Source organism: Saccostrea cucullata, unplaced genomic scaffold, assembly GCF_032062105.1.
Source record: "Saccostrea cucullata isolate Sc308-1 unplaced genomic scaffold, CSIRO_AGI_Scuc_v1 ctg1725, whole genome shotgun sequence".
Classification (NCBI taxonomy): domain Eukaryota; kingdom Metazoa; phylum Mollusca; class Bivalvia; order Ostreida; family Ostreidae; genus Saccostrea; species Saccostrea cuccullata.
In genome coordinates this window covers 273,444-291,976 of record NW_026929188.1, presented here as the reverse complement: position 1 = coordinate 291,976, position 18,533 = coordinate 273,444, and the positions used below count along the sequence as shown (strand labels likewise).

Sequence of the window (18,533 nt, the reverse complement as noted above, 5' to 3'; positions counted from 1 at the left end):
CCTATTTATTCCTATGTAAAACTTTGATCAGCCATTGTGGCCCTGCCCTTCCCCATGGGGTCATGATTTGAACAAACTTAAATTTGCACTACCTGAGGATAATTCCACATGAGTTTCATGATTCATGGCCCAGTGGTTCTTTAGAAGATTTTTTAAAGATACCATTAATTTTTCACTAATGCATAATTATCTCCCCTTGGAAGAAGGCATCAGGCCCTTCATTTGAAGAAACTTCAATACCCTTTACCCAAGGATACTTTGTGGCAAGTTTGGTTGAAATTGGTCCTGTGGTTCTTGAAAAGAAGATGAAAATGTATAAAGTTTTCGACAGCACCGAAAGACAATGGACAAATTTTGATCAGAAAAGCTCACTTGAGCCTTCAGCTCAGGTGAGCTAACAAGAGGCCCATGGGCCTTATAGGTCACCTGAGTATCATGTAACAACTTTCCAGCAATTGAATTCGGTTTATGTTTTAAACCAGAGGCCATGAAATTCACAAATTTGAAAGAGGCACCATTGCTTATCATAATTATAAACTTGGCATGCTTATGCTATTTATTTAATACCCAGAGGTAGATCAGAGTAACAAAAAGAAAATGCACTTCCACTTTATAACCAGTAGTGCACCCCACCCCAAAGGAACCACTGACAAATTTTGGAAATTTTATCATAAATTTTATTTCATCATAAATGGTTGATTATTACCAAAGAGCAGATTTAAAAGCATTAATTTATTTTATGTATTCTCTCCCCCCCCCCTTCCCGATACCTCTGACCCAGGGGGCATAAAATTATAAACCATTTTGCTAGATGCACCTTTCTTCCTCATAAATATATACCTGGTATACTTGGATCATTAGCATAATACCCAGGAGCATTGTATTTTTACTACATAATCAAAAGAGCCCCCCCCTACCTCCAAATGGCAAAACTTCTGACACAGGGGCCATAAAATTCACAAATTTGGTTGAGGCATTATAACTTTATACTAAATTAGTTTATTTAACACCCAGGAGCAGAGGAGATTTTGAAAGAATTAATGCATTTTCATTATATCATCAATAGAGCCCCGTCCTAACACCAGAACCCCTGACCCTGGGGCCATAAAATTCACAATTTTGGAAGAGGCACTCTTGCTCATAATAACTATATACTTAGTTTGCTTATCTAATACCCAGGAGCAGAGGAGAAGATTTTCAAACAATTCATGCATTTTCACTATAATCATTAGATCCCTGCCCTAACACCAGAACCCCTGACCCAGGGGTCATTAAATACACAATTTTGGAAGAGGCACTCTTGCTCATCATAACTATGTACTTCGTTAGTTTATTTAATACCCAGGAGCAAAGACGAAGATTTTTGAAGAATTGTCCTAAGACCAGAACCCCTGACCCTGGGGCCATAAAATTCACAATTTTGGAAGAGGCACTCTTGCTCATCAGAACTATGTACTTATACTTAGTTTATTTCATACCCAGGAGCAGAGAAGAAGATTTTTGAAGAATTAATGTATTTTCACTATATTATTAATAGAGCCCCACCCTAACACCAGAACTCCTGACCCTGGGGTCATAAAATTCACAATTGTGGAACAGACACTCTTGCTCATCATAACTATGTACTTAGTTAATTTATTTAATACCCAGGAGCAGAGAAGAAGATTTTCAAAGAAATAATGCATTTTCACTACATAATCTATATAGCCCTGCCCTAGCACTAGAACCCCTGACCCTGGGGCCATGAATTGCACAATTTTGGTAGAGGACTCAATGCACATTACATTCATGCTAACAGTTTGCCTTCTTGATGTCCAGGAGTAAAGAAGAAGATTTTTAAAGATTTCATTAATTTTAGTGGTTTTGGCCCCATCCATCAGGCCCCATGGGGACAGGGACCATGAAATTCAAAAAAGATAGCAATAGGTCACCTGAGTGACTCAGGTGACCTAAAAATGGAAATAATTTTCTGTACAACAGCAATAGTGCTGAATTCAAAACAGCCAAGACAGAATATGGCTTGATTTTTCTAAAAAAAAAAATTATATTTCAACTTCTATTTATAATTTTGATGTTGTGTAATAATAAGTAAGACATAACAATACCTTAAAGAAGGATCTACTTTATATTAAAACATAATAGATATGTTTTTTTTAAAAAACGATACAAAACTTCATTAAACAAATGTAGACTTTTGACAAGAGGCCCATGGGCCACATCACTCACCTGAGAAACTTTGGTCATGCCATTCTTTACCAGATTTTCCCCTTGTTATACCTTTTATAAACCCAACCTACCCCCAGGAGTCTTAATTTGAACAATTTACAATCTACATCTACCCAAGGATGCTTCCACATAAGTTACTGCTTTTTTAGTCCAGTGTTTCTCAAGAAGAAGATTTTATCCCCCCCCTATATGTTTCAATGTAAAACTTAGATTCTCTATTGTGGCCCCACCCTACACCTGGGGGTCATGATTTTAAAAATTTAGAATCTTCACTACCCCAGGATGCTTCCAAAAAGTTTCAGTTTTTCTGGCCCACTGGTTCTTGAGAAAAAAATTTTTAGTGACCCCACCCTATTTTTTACTTTTCTTGATAATCTCCCCTTGGAAGGGGATTTGGCCCTTTATTTAAACAATTTTAATTCCCTTTACCCAAGGATGCTTTGTACCAAGTTTGCCCAGTGGTTCTTGAGAAAAAGTTGAAAATGTGAAAAGTTTACAGACAGACAGATGACGGGTGATCAGAACAAGAGGCCCATGGGCCACAACGCTCACCTGAGAAGCTTTGACCATGCTATTCTTAACCAGATATCCCCCTTGTAATACCTATTGTGACCCTATTGTACCCCATGGGTCATAAATTGGACATTTTTAAATCTATGCTACCCCAGGATGCTTCCAATAACTTTCAGCTTTTCTGGCCAAGCAGTTCTTTAGAAAAACATTTTTACAGATTTCTCCTATATATTTCTATGTAAAACTTTGATTCCCTGTTGTGGCCCCCTCCAACCCCCAGGGGTCATGATCTGAACAATTTAGAATCTACACTACCCAAGGATGCTTCCACATAAGTTTCAGTTTTTCTGGCCCCCTGGGTCTTTAGAAGAAGATTTTTAAAGATTTTCCCCATACTGTAAACGTATTACATTTGGTTGTGTATTCTTTTTAGCGCTTTTGGCGGAAAGACACTTCCGCTAATTCAAGTACAACGTTAAATGTATTGAACTTATATACGTAAATAAGATCAATAAGAAATGCGCTAAATTAAATCTACGCTAACTTGTTAAAAACTCAATTTCCGCCAAATATCGTACACGCTAAATATAATACATTTACAGTATATTTCTATGTAAAATTTTGATCCCTATTGTGGCCCCATCCAACCCCTGTGGGTCAGGATTTGAACAAGTTAGAATCTACACTACCCAAGGATGCTTCCACATAAGTTTCAGCTTATCTGGCCCACTGGTTCTTGAGAGGAAGATTTAAAGATTTTTCCTATATATTTCTATGTAAAACTTTGAATCTCTATTGTGGCCCCGCCAAACCCCTAGGGGACCATGATTTGTTCAATTTAGAATCTACACTACCCCAGGATGCTTCCACATAAGTTACAGCTTTTCTCGCCCAGTAGTTCTTGAGAAGATTTTTTAATGACCACACCCTATTTTTGTCTTTTCTTGATTATCTCTCCTTGTGAGAGGACCTGGCCCTTACTTCTAACAATTTAAATTCCCCTTCACCCAAGGATGCTTTGTACCAAGTTTGGTTAAAATTGGCCCAGAGGTTCTTGAGAAGAAGTTGAAAATGTGAAAAGTTTACAGACGGACAGACAGCTGGGCAGACGGATGGACGATGGACAAAATGTAATCAGAAAAGCTTACTTGAGCCTTCGACTCAGGTGAGCTAAAAACTCGAAACACAACTCGTGTGATGGAAGGGACACAAGGTTGGAAGATGAACATGACTTTATATGCCCCAGTCATTCCAATTTTTTTGTTGTTGATTAATTACATTTTATAGAACTACCTGCAATAAACACTTAATTCTTTCTCCTGGAGTCATAATAGCTGTAGTGAAAACACCTGCCAACATCCCAGCTTTAAAGAACTGTAGATATCTAAAAAGTAAATTATTATTCCATTAGTTTGACCATAAATTATGCTTACTTATACTTGGCTCAATAAGCAAAAAAATTTTTGTAAATTTTTTTTTTTGTTTTTTTTTTTGTCTCTTTAAAAAAGACCTACCAGTGTTAAATTTGTATCAGAAACAAGAGGCCCGTTGGCCAAAACGCTTAACTGATTAACTTTGGCACTGCTGTAATTCACCAAATTTTCACTTGTAATGCTCTATTACAATGTGAAACCAGAAGTCTCTGATAAGACTGTAGCTCTACTGGATTTGAGACTTTGCAACATATGGCAACAATAAATAAAAATATGTTATCTTAAAGGGGCTGGGGGGTGGCAGCCATTTTCATACTATTTCAATCTACTTTAAAAGAAGAGCTCCATATAAAGATATACAAAAATGATCAAATTTTAAAACTAAAATATATGATTTTTTTCTTTGCCAAATGATAGTTGACAGCTTAAGATACCGTATCTAAAAAAATAAGGTAAAACTGGTGGTTAATTTGTGATTAATCTGTTGACCCCCCAGCCTCCTTAAAGTAGTCTACTTGGCACACAAGTTGTATTGAAATCAGACAAAAACTGATGGAGGAGTAGCTTTTTAAAGGAATTTCACAGAAGTTTCTATTTTTTGCAACCATGGCAACATCGTTCATCGAAATTAAAAACTGATGCACTAAATTAAGTATCTTAGTGTAGTCTACTTGCGTGCCAAGTTATATTGAAATCAGACCGAAACTGTATAACTGTAGGAGGAGTAGCATTTTGAAAAATTGTTTACAGACAGACGGACAGATGGACAGACAGAAAGACAAATGGACAGGCAACGGACACCTTGCTATTGCATAAGCTCTTTAAGTCTCTGACCAGTAGAGCTAACAAGAGGCCCTGGGGCCATATCAATCACATGAGCACATCGGCTAGAATGAAGCACATATCAGATCAGAACTGAAAGTTTACTGAAATGTGTGTGTGGGGAGGGGGGGGGGGGGGGTAGGGGGCTTTAATTTTAATAAAACAGTAAAGGCAACGCGGATCCCGTATTAGACCGCGTCCCCTCCGCGGTGTATTAATTCTTTCCGCGTTACACCATCGCGGGTTTTGATCGCGGTGCTACCTGAGACCGTGTTTACACCGTGGCGGGGCCAGCTACCGTTACTCAGTATTCTCCAGCTTATATGTTGTTACCTGTAAAGTCTTGTCGATTTTTAATTGTGCCGAAAGGGGGGGGTAGCTATTTAAGAATACGACCACATTAATATTATGAATACCATTAGATGTATTTTTTTAAAATTCATTTTTAAGTTTTATCAAATTCTTTTATAAAAATTATATACCAATAGTCACTCAAAATTGATTAATTCTCAAACGCGTCTGTTGACAGTCATATTGGATGAAATACAGTAGTATAATTTATCGAATATATTTATTTATAAAATCATATTTATTTATAAAATCAATAATCTCACCACAAATGATCTTCAAATTGCTAAATAAGTAGAATTAATTTTAGTATTTAAAGAATGCCATATCCCTTCTTTTTATATGCACCGTAATCCAGTGTTCACGATTAGCACGTGCAGTTGGAGTTACATATAGATATGTGTTTATTTATCTGCGAGATTCTATCACAGCCACTGGTTTCATTTTACAAAATGCCTTTTATACAGTGCACATATCTGTTAAAAATAGAAGCATGAAAAACGATGATACATGTACCTAGAGATACATAATAACAATCAAAATTTTAAAAAAAAAAACATGTGTACATGTGGGAATATGTTGCTCAATTATTATGTGCTATATTGTAAGACTATGAACTAGATATCGACATGATTTTTAATTTTTTTTTTTTTGGGGGGGGGGGGTTTAAGTTATTCTATTCAGAATATCAATATTTCATAGCTAGTATTTTACTGTAGTTATATTTTCTGCTCTTTTCGAAAATTATTAAAGTCATGTCAAATTTCACGTATCGCCAATCGGAAAGGCTGACTCTTCTATCAGCCATTTAATATGGGCCCTAAAATAATTTGAACACACAGCACAGAAATTCTTAAACTTATTTTAATCATCAAGTTGTCATGAAAATAGTTCAAGTTTTCAGGTGCCTGTGTAACTGGTCTATACCCTTAATGAGATACCCGCAATACCTTCACATTACGTAATCTTACATCATGAAGAAACACTGACGAACAATTTTGAATAAGATTAATAAATGTCTTGGAAACATTAATCATATCAAACTGTTAGTTTCGTTAAATATTGGGTGTTTAGCTATAACTGTTCCTGTGTTTTCCTTAAATTCATATATTAATTCGACAAAATCCACAAATAGTCAATAAACTGAAAAATCAGCGACAGCAAAATGTACATGTATCTGTGCACGGCAATGATTATTATGGAATTTAAGAAAATCTGATCCATTAGCAATTTCATTAAAATTATATCGTGTTTAGTTTGGTTTTATTCGATAGACTTGAGAAATCAATTATAATTATTTTTATACTGATCAAAACGAGGAAAAACGGTCTTGCAGTGCCTCAAGTTGCTATTGTAATCTCTCTCTCTCTCTCTGTGTGTGTGTGTGTGTGTGTGTGTGTGTGTGTCTCTCTCTCTCTCTCTCTCTCTCGTAATCTACTAACTGGTACAGGTATAAACAGACACGTAAATAAAATAGTAATGAATCATTATTTGATTTAATTAATTTCAAATACTTTAATTATTAGTTTGTTTTAAACGTTTTTTTTTTTTTTACTTTATACACTCAGTTAAAAAGAGCAACAATATATTGACTAAAATTAAGGCTGTTATCTGATTTGAAAATGATATCGATGAAATAATGAAACATACAATCAAATACTGTGTTGAAAGGCTAGACAACGACGTGCACATTCAGAGAGAGTTACTCCAGGTACTCTAGGACAGGTGTGAAACCCCCAGGGCATGCCGTTTCCTGCGCTGGGACTGCTAATCCCTATACACAGGAAATGATCGCGGCTAATACTTAATACACAAAGAAGCAGAATTTATCAAAGAAATCGAAAGTATTTGATTATTTTATTCATTGAATATTATTAAAAACTTAAGTGTAATACATTTAATTTGTTCTGTGAAGTTTATCTACGTACCTGCACATCCTATCTTATTTTATTGCACATGAAAATGGAGAAATATTAAAATTAAAAAGAAAGACACATTGTTTACAAAAGAAACACATGTAAATATGAAGGTCAATTGTCGATAGTTTTGCTTGATATCTTGTATAAAGTTCACATGTAACTGCAAACTAAGTAAACTCACGCCATCGAAATAAAATTCATGTTTTCCGATAATTTGACACTTTGAGAAAAATATAATTCAGCAAAAATAAATTAAAGAAAAGTGTTCTAAATTTGGGAAAAGAACATAAACAATGAGAAAAAAAAGAAAAGAATTTTTTCTTGATATCTTGCAAAAAGAAAATTTAAGTTCACGTGCCCATTACATGTAACTGCAAACTATCGCCATCGAATGTTTCCTGGTAATTTGACACTATAATAAAAATGGCTGCATATTTATACAATAAAGGGAAATTAATTAAATTAAGTGTTCTAAATTTTGGGAAAAGAATATAAGCAATATGAGGATGTACATTTTTTTCAAAGATTAATTGTACCTTTTTTTTCAAATGAATGCTGGAAATCGTTTATCAAAACTCACACTGTCTTAGTTCAGCAGGATTAAAGTTCACATATACATGTAATATGAATAATTAAAAAAAAACTTAATCTAATTTTGTTTCTTGTTAGACTCTTAATAATGCAAAAATTAACCAGTTATATAAATTTTTAAATTCTAATTCAAATATTGATAGATATTAATTTTAGAAACAAAAATAAATATATTTTTTCTTCGTTTAATTTCTATTCATCATAGCAAAATAAATGAAAATACTTCTTTTAATAAACATACAGTGTCGTTATTTTTTGGTTACAGGGAAAATTCGCAAATTACAATTCTTGGAGATAACTCCCGTTTGTTTACGATACTAATTGTCAGTAATTGATCGATGATTTAACCGCGGCGGGGACAGATAGGTGATGAAATTCCTGCGGAGGGAACGCGGTTTACCTGTCTCACCTGGCCAAATACCGCGTTGTGTTTATACCGCGACGGGGCGCGGGAAATACGGGATCCGCATTGCCTGTACTGTATTTGAGAATGCCTTCATATCAATACAGCATATATGACTTTGCTGTTCTTGATAAAAAGATTTCTTTTTAAACATTTTCTTCCTATACATTACTTTGTAATAATTTGAATTTGATTCCCCATTGTTTCCCTCCCTACTCCAGAGGGCCATGATTTGAACAAGGCAATCTTTAAAAAAATGTTTGTTTGGAATTGCATGCTGCCTGGAGGTTTTCAGACCCAGGAGGGAGGGATTTTTTTTTTTTACAAATTGAAGCTGAATGATAAATAATAAAAACAAAAAATCTCAATGAACAGTGGTGACTCTCGATCTCTCGAAGTTCAAGGGACCGCAAGAAAAATTCTCGAGATTGAGGGGTTTGAGAGATAGAAAGTTAATAAAATCTGGAATTTTCAGTTCCGACCATCGAGGTTTTACTATTATAGATATTTTAAGGTAATTTACTTGATATCAACTTCCTACAGTTTCAATATTTATTTGTTCTTATTTCATGATTACATGAAACTCGAATAGTAATTGTCGGTTTGGCTATTCCACGGCTTGATCGGGTCCTTCACCAGTGTTCACCAGATTTTTCTTAGGGTACTAGGTATTCAGTACTTGAGAAAGGAATATTTCTTGTGCAATATTTGTCATACTGGGATTATGTATAGACTCTAATAAAAGTTCATAGTCTATGGGAACTTATTGAAACGAACGTCTATAAATTATATTTCTAAAAATAGTCGTCTCGGTTTCAAGTCAAAATAAGTTGTGAATTCTTTTATAATTTACCAATAATAACCAATTAATTATATCAACACATGGACGACCCACAGGTGTGGCTGCATTTCATTTCCGGAATTTTGGGTAATTATCAACTTTTCATTTCCGACATTTTTTAGTTTTCATTTCCGACATTTATTTGTTTTCATTTCCGACATTTTTCAAATACATGTGTGGTATACCTATATCAACAGATTTGATAACTTTACTTATGAAAAATTTAAAGGATAAAATCATAAATAAATCATTGAAATCCAATTTTGTAAATAAGTATGGTGTTGTCATTGACATTTAATTTAGTGCACATTAAATGTGGTGAAAAAGTTTTATGCTCATTTAACACTTTTACATAGACTTAGTGCTACATATATGCATATATGTGCAGATGTTTTTTTTTAATTTTATTTTTATGAATATTTTGGTATAAATACTTAAAATTCCATTTTCTTTTACTTAGAAAACATTGAATTGCCGCACAGGTAAAATCCGGAAATGAAAAGAAAACAATGTCGGAAATGAAAAAAAAAAAATGTCGGAAATGAAAAAAAAAAATGTCGGAAATGCTATGCATATTTCCGGAAATGAAATGCAGCGACAGGTGTAGTGTCATCTATGAAAACACCCAATTAACACTCCATGCCAGCCCCAGGTGTTTACTGTTTTCCAGGTAAGTCCAGGCTGCATCAATTTTATGCTTGATTTTTTCATTATAGTTTGTTGCAATTTTATAATAGCTGAGAAGTTACCAGAAGGCAATTTGAATAAATTTGTAAATGTCATTTGTGTTGGTTTTATATAAATGCTTGATTAGCGAGTATACACACGCAATCAAAACTTCGAGAGATAGAGAGTAAAATACAATGAAATATGTGTAACGGGACCAAGATTTTGGTTCGAGAGAACTTCGAGAGATAGAAGTTTGAGAGATCAGGAGTAAATTTGCTTAGTTATATAGAAAAAAAAAAAGGGGCCGGAGGTTCACTTCGAGAGATCCGAGTTTGAGCCATCGAGAGTCACCTGTATATTATTTTTGTTCGATTAAAAAAAAAATATGTACAGAATGGTACATGTACTCAAATATCAATCAGCTAATTTATCTAAAGTCAAATTTCAGCGCCAAACTTCTACTTTATTTTAAAAACCTTTTTTAAACAATACTTTTTTCATAGCATTTCTCTTTGAAATTTAACCCTTTGTTTAGAAAACCCTTGCGAACAGTGCAAACCACACAAAATTTCTTCAGAATAGTTGGGATGTTTTGTAGAAAGCAGGAGTGGGTGCTTGGTATGTTCTAGAGTGTTTGCCATGAATCAGTTTAAAAATTACATTTCAAAGACTTGTCATATACTGACAAAAAAATTTTTCCTTTATTATTTGGGATAAAACATTTCTGATCCATGTAATTTTTTAACTGGGTTTTAAACGATCATTTTTATTTTCAACATGACGGACTTAACCTATCAAGTTCAATGTGCAATCGTTTACAATAGCTCTTAATTTCCAGGTATCGGTGTATCATTCCATTTAAATTTTTGATCACCTTTCATTTTTATGGAGATCAATGAACATAAAAGTTCTGCTCTTCAACACAATGCTTGAATGTTTTCACATCCACTGATCCAACCTGGTCTGATATTTTGGCGGCTTTTATTTTGTCAAATAACCATTTATAATTGCTATATCATAAATACTGTAAATCACTTTTTATTCGCGAGAACTTTATTTTCGCGTAATTACGCGAGACAGTGTGCTCACGAAAATTTAATTCTCACGTATAATAGTATTCCTTAAGATTATATAGAGCAATAACCACAATTCGTGAAAATTTTGTCTCACTTATCAAGAGTCAATGACTTTCTCGCGAAAATAACGTGTCGCGAAAATATAGTGATCTACAGTACTATGAAGAAAGCATTTTATTGACCGGTGTTGTTGAATTAATGTGAGCTCAAACCTGACTTTTAAAAGCTATTTCGACGAATGAACTAACTTGTGATAAACAATGTTAGAGGATAAAATAAAATAAAAATATTTTCAATATTTTGCCAATAAAATTTTTGAGCGGGGGTATTTCAATGAGGTTAGCAGCAATTCCAAACAAACTATAATTTTATTTTGGCCCAAATTTAAATCTTCAATACATGAGGATGCTTACATGCCAATATGACTGAACATAGCTTTTCTGTTCTTGGAATTTTTCCCTTTATTATGTTCCCCAAACGGAGTTTGGGAACATATTCTTTTTACTCTGCTTCTTATTAAGGTCTTCCGTCTTCACGGAAGACCTTCTAGTGTTTCTACTGTTTCTTATTAAGGTCTTCTGTCTTCAGCGGAAGACCTTATTGTTATTCTTAGGTTTCTTTTTCACTTTTATTATTCTTTTTTTTCTTACCGATTTTGTGCACGCGATTTCTCGAAAACGGCTCGATGGGTTTCCATGAAACTTTCAGGACTTATGGAACATAACTTGAACCTTATGCATTTTTTTTCCGTTTTGATGACGTCACTTCCGGTTTGGAGATATTGTCGATTTTATGATTTTTGAAGGGTCAGGTTGTCTCCAGACTTTCTCAATAATGGTTCAAGATAGAAACATGAAACTTTCAGGTATGATAGACCAAAGTCTATAGATATGTATAACGTATTTCATTTTTATCGGAAGTGCCGCACGTCGGCGCTCGCTATGACCCGAAAACAGACGTATCGCAAATTTCAAAATTTTTAACACCTTTTCTACGATAACTTTTTACCTAGAAATATTTTGTTAAGACATGTAGAACAAAAGAAGTGTAGAAGTACACGATCTTCCAACTGATATCTCCAAAAAGGGCTGGCCCCTAAAATGAAGGGCCTACTGGGGCCGAAAGTTTTTCCTTTATATCTCAAACATAGGTAATCAGAGATTACAGAGCTCACCTCAACGTGTGTTGTCTTTAAGTAAGGCAAATTAAGTCACACAATTAACCAACAAAAAGTTTACATCCAAAAATGCAAAATTTATGCAAATTTGATACTTTGGAATAGACCTATATAAAAACTAAAAACTAGTTCTTCATCATGAAAATGTAATTAAAATCCAGCATCTGAAGCAAGATTGAGAGTTTTCATCCCTTGATGCATCATTTGTGCAACTGGTTTATATAAGCCTTATAGTTTCTTGGTGATAGACTTGCACCCATAACTTTTACGAGGTCTATTATCTGGAAAATGTATGTCGAATTCAGCATCTGAAGCAAGTCCATTAGTGTGCATCCTAAGATGTATCATCCATGCAAGTTTGGTCAACATAGGGCTTAAAGTTACTTGCAAATGAAACCTGTATAAAAAAATCAACCTTTCCACTAATCCAGAAAATGTAGGTCAGATTCAGCATCCGAAGCCAGCCTAGTAGAATGCACCCTTAGATGTACCATCCATGCAAGTTTGGTCATTATAGGGCTCAAAGTTACTTGGAAATGAATCCTGCACCATAAACTTTAACCTGTTTACTCATCCAGAAAATGTAGGTCAGATTCAGCATCCGAAGCAAGTCTGGTAGTGTGCATCCTAAGATGTACCATCCATGCAATTTAGTCGTTATAGGGTTCGTAGTACTGTACCTTGGAAATGAAACCTGCACCAAAAATTTTAACCTGTTCACTCAACCGGAAAATGTAGGTCAGATTCAGCATCCGAAGCAGGTCTTGTAATATGCATCCTAAGATGTACCATACATGCAAGTTTGGTCATTATATGTCTCATAGTAACTTGGAAATGAAACCTGCACCAAAAACTTTAACCTGTTCACTCAACCAGAAAATGTAGGTCAGATTCAGCATCCGAAGCAAGTCTAGTAGAATACACCCTAAGATGTACCATCCATGCAAGTTTGGTCATTATAGGGCTCAAAGTATCTTCGAAATGAAACCTGCACCAAAAACTTTAACCTGTTCACTCAACCGGAAAATGTAGGTCAGATTCAGCACCCGAAGCAAGGCTGGTAGTATGCATCCTAAGATGTATCATCCATGTAAGTTTGGTCATTATATGTCTCATAGTAACTTGGAAATGAAACCTGCACCAAAAACTTTAACCTGTTCACTCAACCGGAAAATGTAGGTCAGATTCAGCATCCGAAGCAAGTCTAGTAGAATACATCCTAAGATGTACCATCCATGCAAGTTTGGTCATTATAGGGCTCAAAGTATCTTCGAAACGAAACCTTCACCAAAAACTTTAACCTGTTCACTCAACCGGAAAATGTAGGTCAGATTCAGCATCCGAAGCAAGGCTGGTAGTATGCATCCATGTAAGTATCATCCATGTAAGTTTGGTCAACATAGGGCTTATAGTTACTCGGAAATGAGACCTACACCAAAAACTGCACCAAAAATGTTAACCTGCACCAAAAACATTAACCTGGTCATTCCTTTGCTGAAATTGCAGCATCTGAAACTTTGACTGGTACAATTAAACACACTAGCAACATCTTCCATGCATGTCTAATCAATATAGGACATAGAAGTACTTAAAAAGAAAACTGCTCCAAAAAACTTAACCTTAACCCGGGACGCCGACGCCGACACCGACACCGACCCGACGCCGAGGGTATCACATAAGCTCCCCCAACTTCGTTGAGGTGAGCTAAAAAGTATTGAGAATTTGTAATACATCAAAGAAGCAAAGTTGTTCAAAATGTCAGGTTTAATCTATTGGAGTCATCAAAATACGTCCGACGACGTCACTTCCGGCAAAACCGGAAGTAGTCGAAAAACACATATTTTTGCCTTTCTTGACCAGTTTTTAGGTAACTTCTGTCACTGGGAGCACAAAAATTAATTTTCCATCCGTCGTCATCACTTCCGGTCAAACTGGAAGTAGCCAAAACAGGTTAATTTTGAGGGTTTTGATGCAAAATTGAAATTATAAAGTCAATGGAAGATGACTTAGCTCATTGCTTTCTTTTGTTGATGTCACTTCCAGTAAAATCGGACGGAAGTCCTACTCGTTGCTTTGCAACGAGCTCGGCTCTAGTTGTTATTCTTATTTTTTCCCCAAAAATTTTGTGCAGGAGATTTCTCGAAAACTATTCAGTGGTTTTCAATGAAACTTTCAGGAATTATGCATCATTATATGAACTTTGTTCATCAGAAAGAAAATTTGGAATACTCACCTTCGGTTCCAAGTTATTGACAGTTTTCTGATTTTAAAATGGATTTTTGTCCCCCCTTTTTTACGAAAATGGTCTAAGATATTAACTGGAGACTTGTTAGAGATGATAGATGATGACTTTTAGATATGTGAAATCACCTTTTCGTGTGTCGTCAGTACTTCCGGTGGCTAGCAGAAGCGAATTTAAAAAGTCCGTATTTTCTAACTTTTTTGTTTTTCAATATTTTTCATTTATTTTTGGTATCTTAATAGAAACTGTTCTTATAATGCTTACTATATAATTTGTTTGAACACTGATAAATCCAAACTCTAGATATTAACATTTAAAAATCTGAAGCGGGTCCAATATGGCGGCTGCCTATGTCAACTCCGACATTTCGCAATAGGGGTTCTCAGAGGCAGCCGAGCGTTTGCTTGAATGAAAGTAACATAAGAATAAATGAAATGTAAAGGAATACTTGGATTGTCACGTCGTAGTTACGTTGCAGTTCTGTGTCAAACTAACGTCTTCTATAATTGGTTTTGGCTGGTTTTCAAAGTAGAGAAAGAAAAGACTAAATGTGCAAATGAAATTCGATACCTAATATCTTTTGTGCATTACGGAAAAACAGATCTTAAATCATACTTATAAGTAATACTTTCTCAAAAAAGAATATCAATTAATATTGTCAGTATATATCTTAACCACTCGGTTTTTCCTATGCACACTTGTGTCATATTAAACTAATAAATAAGACAAAAATAAGAAAAAGATTTTTTTTTTTTAAAGATTGCTTCATGGAGTTTATTTTTGCATTCTTGTCTCAAAGACCTGATTCAAGTTATTGAGCATGAATGATATCTCATTCATTGACCGTCGGGGGAGCCATGTTTTTCGGCAAAACATTTCAACCTTTTTCAATTCACTAATCGGGATAGTTCACTTTGGGGATACAAAGGAAATTGAAAAAAGTTAAAAATTCATAACCGTCTCAGCGCTTTAGTGTTAAATGCATAGATACAATATGGAATTTGTAAAATGTGTTAAATATACTTTCTTAACCTTGAATAGGGTATAAGAACTTCCTTTTTTTAACTTCATTGAAGCTATCACACCTATTTAATAGAACATTCCAAACAAAAAGCACGAAGGTTAACTCGTGGCGTTTGGCGCTAAATTTAGAATAGTCATCTGCCTTTCATAATTTTAAGACAGAAGCATTGTTTCGTAAATACATACAAGTAGATTTAGACTAGAGGTCCCGATAGCATAATATTTAGTGTGTTGGAATTTCATACTGGCGCTCTGGTTCAATCCCCCTTGTGGGCAAATCTATTTTACTTTTTCAGCACGATTTAACATTTTCTTTCCGGAATCGGACGGAAGACCTCTCGTTGCTCGCAATTTCATATCTAGTTATTCTTTTTTTGACCAAAATTTTGTGCAGGCGATTTCTTGAGAACTATTCTGCTGTTTTCGATGAAAGAACTATATGCGGTATTAACCAACATTTGCCCCCCAAAATCAAACTTTGATGGAGTAATATTTAATTAAGTCCTTAAACAGGGGAGTATATGCTGACTTCAAAGCACTGAATAATTTCATAAGTAATGACGTCATATGTACGTAATGACGTCACAAATATGACGAAAATTTCAGTTTTTTATGAATTTTGCAGAAAAATGTACATATTTCGTCGATATTTTAAATAAAAGTCACCGAGCGCATGTGTGTTCAGGATTAATATTTTGATATAATGTGTAGAATGATAATATCAATGAAATATGTCAATATTGTTCCTGAACACACATGCGCTCTATAAATTCTAAAGCTTAAATTGTTGAAATTTTGTCCATTTTGTCCTCTTTCTGAAAAAGGATATAAAATCGGACTAGTTTGTGACGTCATAAAAACAGAAATTGTGAATACACTGCTCTGAAACTATAATATTTTCTGTTAACTTATATTTCTCGTACAATTTATTGAATTCAGCACATTTCAGGAAGTTTTCAAAATTTAACTTTTGTGGGGGCAAACATATGCAATATACCGCATATAGTTCTTTTGAGGAATTATGCGTCATTATATGAATTTTATACATAATTCCGATTTTTGGAAAATTCTCTTCCGGTGCCAAAGTATGGACAATTTCCTGATTTTAAAATGCAATTTTGTCGCCCTTTTTTATCGAAAATGACTAAAGATTTGAACTGGAGACTTATTGGAGATGATAGTTCATGACTTTCTGGTTTGCAGAATCACCTTTTTGTGCATCGTCAATACTTCTGGTCGTTACGAGATGCAAATTATAAAAATCGTATTTTTTAACTTTTTTTGTTTTTCAATATTTTTCATTTATTTTTGGTATGTTAATAGAAACCTTTCTTATAATGCTCACTGTATAATGTTTTTGAATGTTGATAAATCTAAACTCTAGATAATAGCATTTTAAAATCTGAATCTGGTCCAAAATGGCGGCTCTCTCTGTCAACTCCGATATTTCGCAATAGGGGTTTACGGAGGCAGCCGAGGGTTTGCTTGAACGAAAGTTATACAAGGAAAAATGAAATGTAAAGGAATACTTGGATTGTCACGTCGTAGTTACGTTGCAATTCTGTGTCAAACTAAGTTCTTCTTAGTCTTCTATAACTGGTTTTGGCTGGTTCACAAAGTAGAAAAAGAAAAGACTAAATGTGCAAATGACATTCATTATATAATACCTTCTGCTTTGCACCAGGTAAAAAATCTTAAATCATAGTTATAAGTAATAGTTTTTTTCTAGAAACAATATCAATGAATATAGAAGTATAATAAAAATTACAAACTGTTTTTCCCATGCACACTTGTGTCATATTAAACTAATAGAAAAGACAAAATAAGATAACAATGGTTTTAAATGATGGCTAAATGGAATTTATATTAACATTCTTGTCTAAAAGATCTGCTCAAGTTATTGAGCATAAATGGTATCTGATTCCTTGACCGTCTTCGGGCGACACATGTTTTTCGGTGAAACATTTCAACCTTTTCATGAAAGTTTAACTAATTGGGATAGTTCACTATGGGGATAAACAGGAAATTTTAAACAAGAGGCCCAAGGGCTTGAATTGCGCTCCTGATAAATTGTACAATCTATCACTTCTGTTAGAAGCCTCCAACTTTATTAGTATCATAAGACCCAAAATGCATCAACTTACAAAGTTTGATAATATTTAGCCAATTATAAAATACCATAAGTAGGTCACAGTGACCTACCTTTTGATTGAAATTTTCTGAGGACTCAAGATACATTAATTGACAAAGACTGATGATTCTAATTAAATAAGTACCTGAGATATTCAAAAGTAGGTCATCATGACCTACTTTTGGTCAACATTCTCTGAAAACCCAAGATGCATCATCTGACAAAGTTTGACGATTCTAAGCCAATTAGTACCAGAGATAGCCATCAAATGTCAAAAGTAGGTCACGGTGACCTACTTTTTGGTCGACGTTATCCAAAAACCCAAGATGCCTAAACTAACAAAATTTTATGATTCTAAGCTAATAAGTACCTGAGATATTCAAAAGTAGGTCACCGTGACCTACTTTTTGGTTGACATTCTCCGAAAACCCAAGATGCCTCAACTGACAAAGTTTGATGATTCTTAGCCAATAAGTGCCTGAGATACTTAAATATAGCCATAAAATGTCAAAAGTAGGTCACTGTGACCTACTTTTTGGTCGACAATCTCCGAAAACCCAAGAAGCATCAACTGACAAAGTTTGATGATTCTAGGTCAATAAGTACCAGAGATACATAATCATAGCCACAAAATGTCAAAAAAAGGTCACCATGACCTACTTTTTGGTCGTCACTCTCTGAAAACCCAAGATGCATCAACTCACAAAGTTTGATGATTCTAAGCCAATAAGTACCGGAGATACTTAAATAAAGCCATAAAATGTCAAAAGTAGGTCACCATGACCTACCTTTTGGTCGTCACTCTCCAAAAACCCAAGATGCATCAACTCACAAAGTTTGATGATTCTAAGTACCTGAGATACTTAAATAAAGCCATAAAATGTCAAAAGTAGGTCACCGAGACCTACTTTTTCGTCGTCACTCTCCGAAAACCAAATATGTATCCACTCACAAAGTTTGATGATTCTAAGCCAATAAATACCTAAGATACTTAAATATAGCCATAAAATGTCGAAAGTTGGTCATCGTGACCTACATTTTGGTCGACATTTTTTAAACACCCAAGATGCATCTACTGACCAAGTTTGATGATCGTAGGTCTGAAGGTAATCAAAATAT

At 34.5% G+C, this 18,533-nt stretch overlaps 1 protein-coding gene across 2 annotated transcripts in view; it reads right to left on the bottom strand.

Annotated features, from left to right (window-relative positions):
* LOC134280031 (mitochondrial carnitine/acylcarnitine carrier protein-like) overlaps nt 1-18,533 on the bottom strand; it is a 172,479-nt gene that overhangs the window by 78,088 nt on the left and 75,858 nt on the right. For both annotated transcript variants that reach the window (XM_062762462.1, XM_062762463.1), the window contains exon 4: nt 4,033-4,123. In XM_062762462.1, the coding sequence (XP_062618446.1) occupies nt 4,033-4,123 (91 nt within the window). The remainder of the gene's footprint in view (nt 1-4,032; nt 4,124-18,533) is intronic.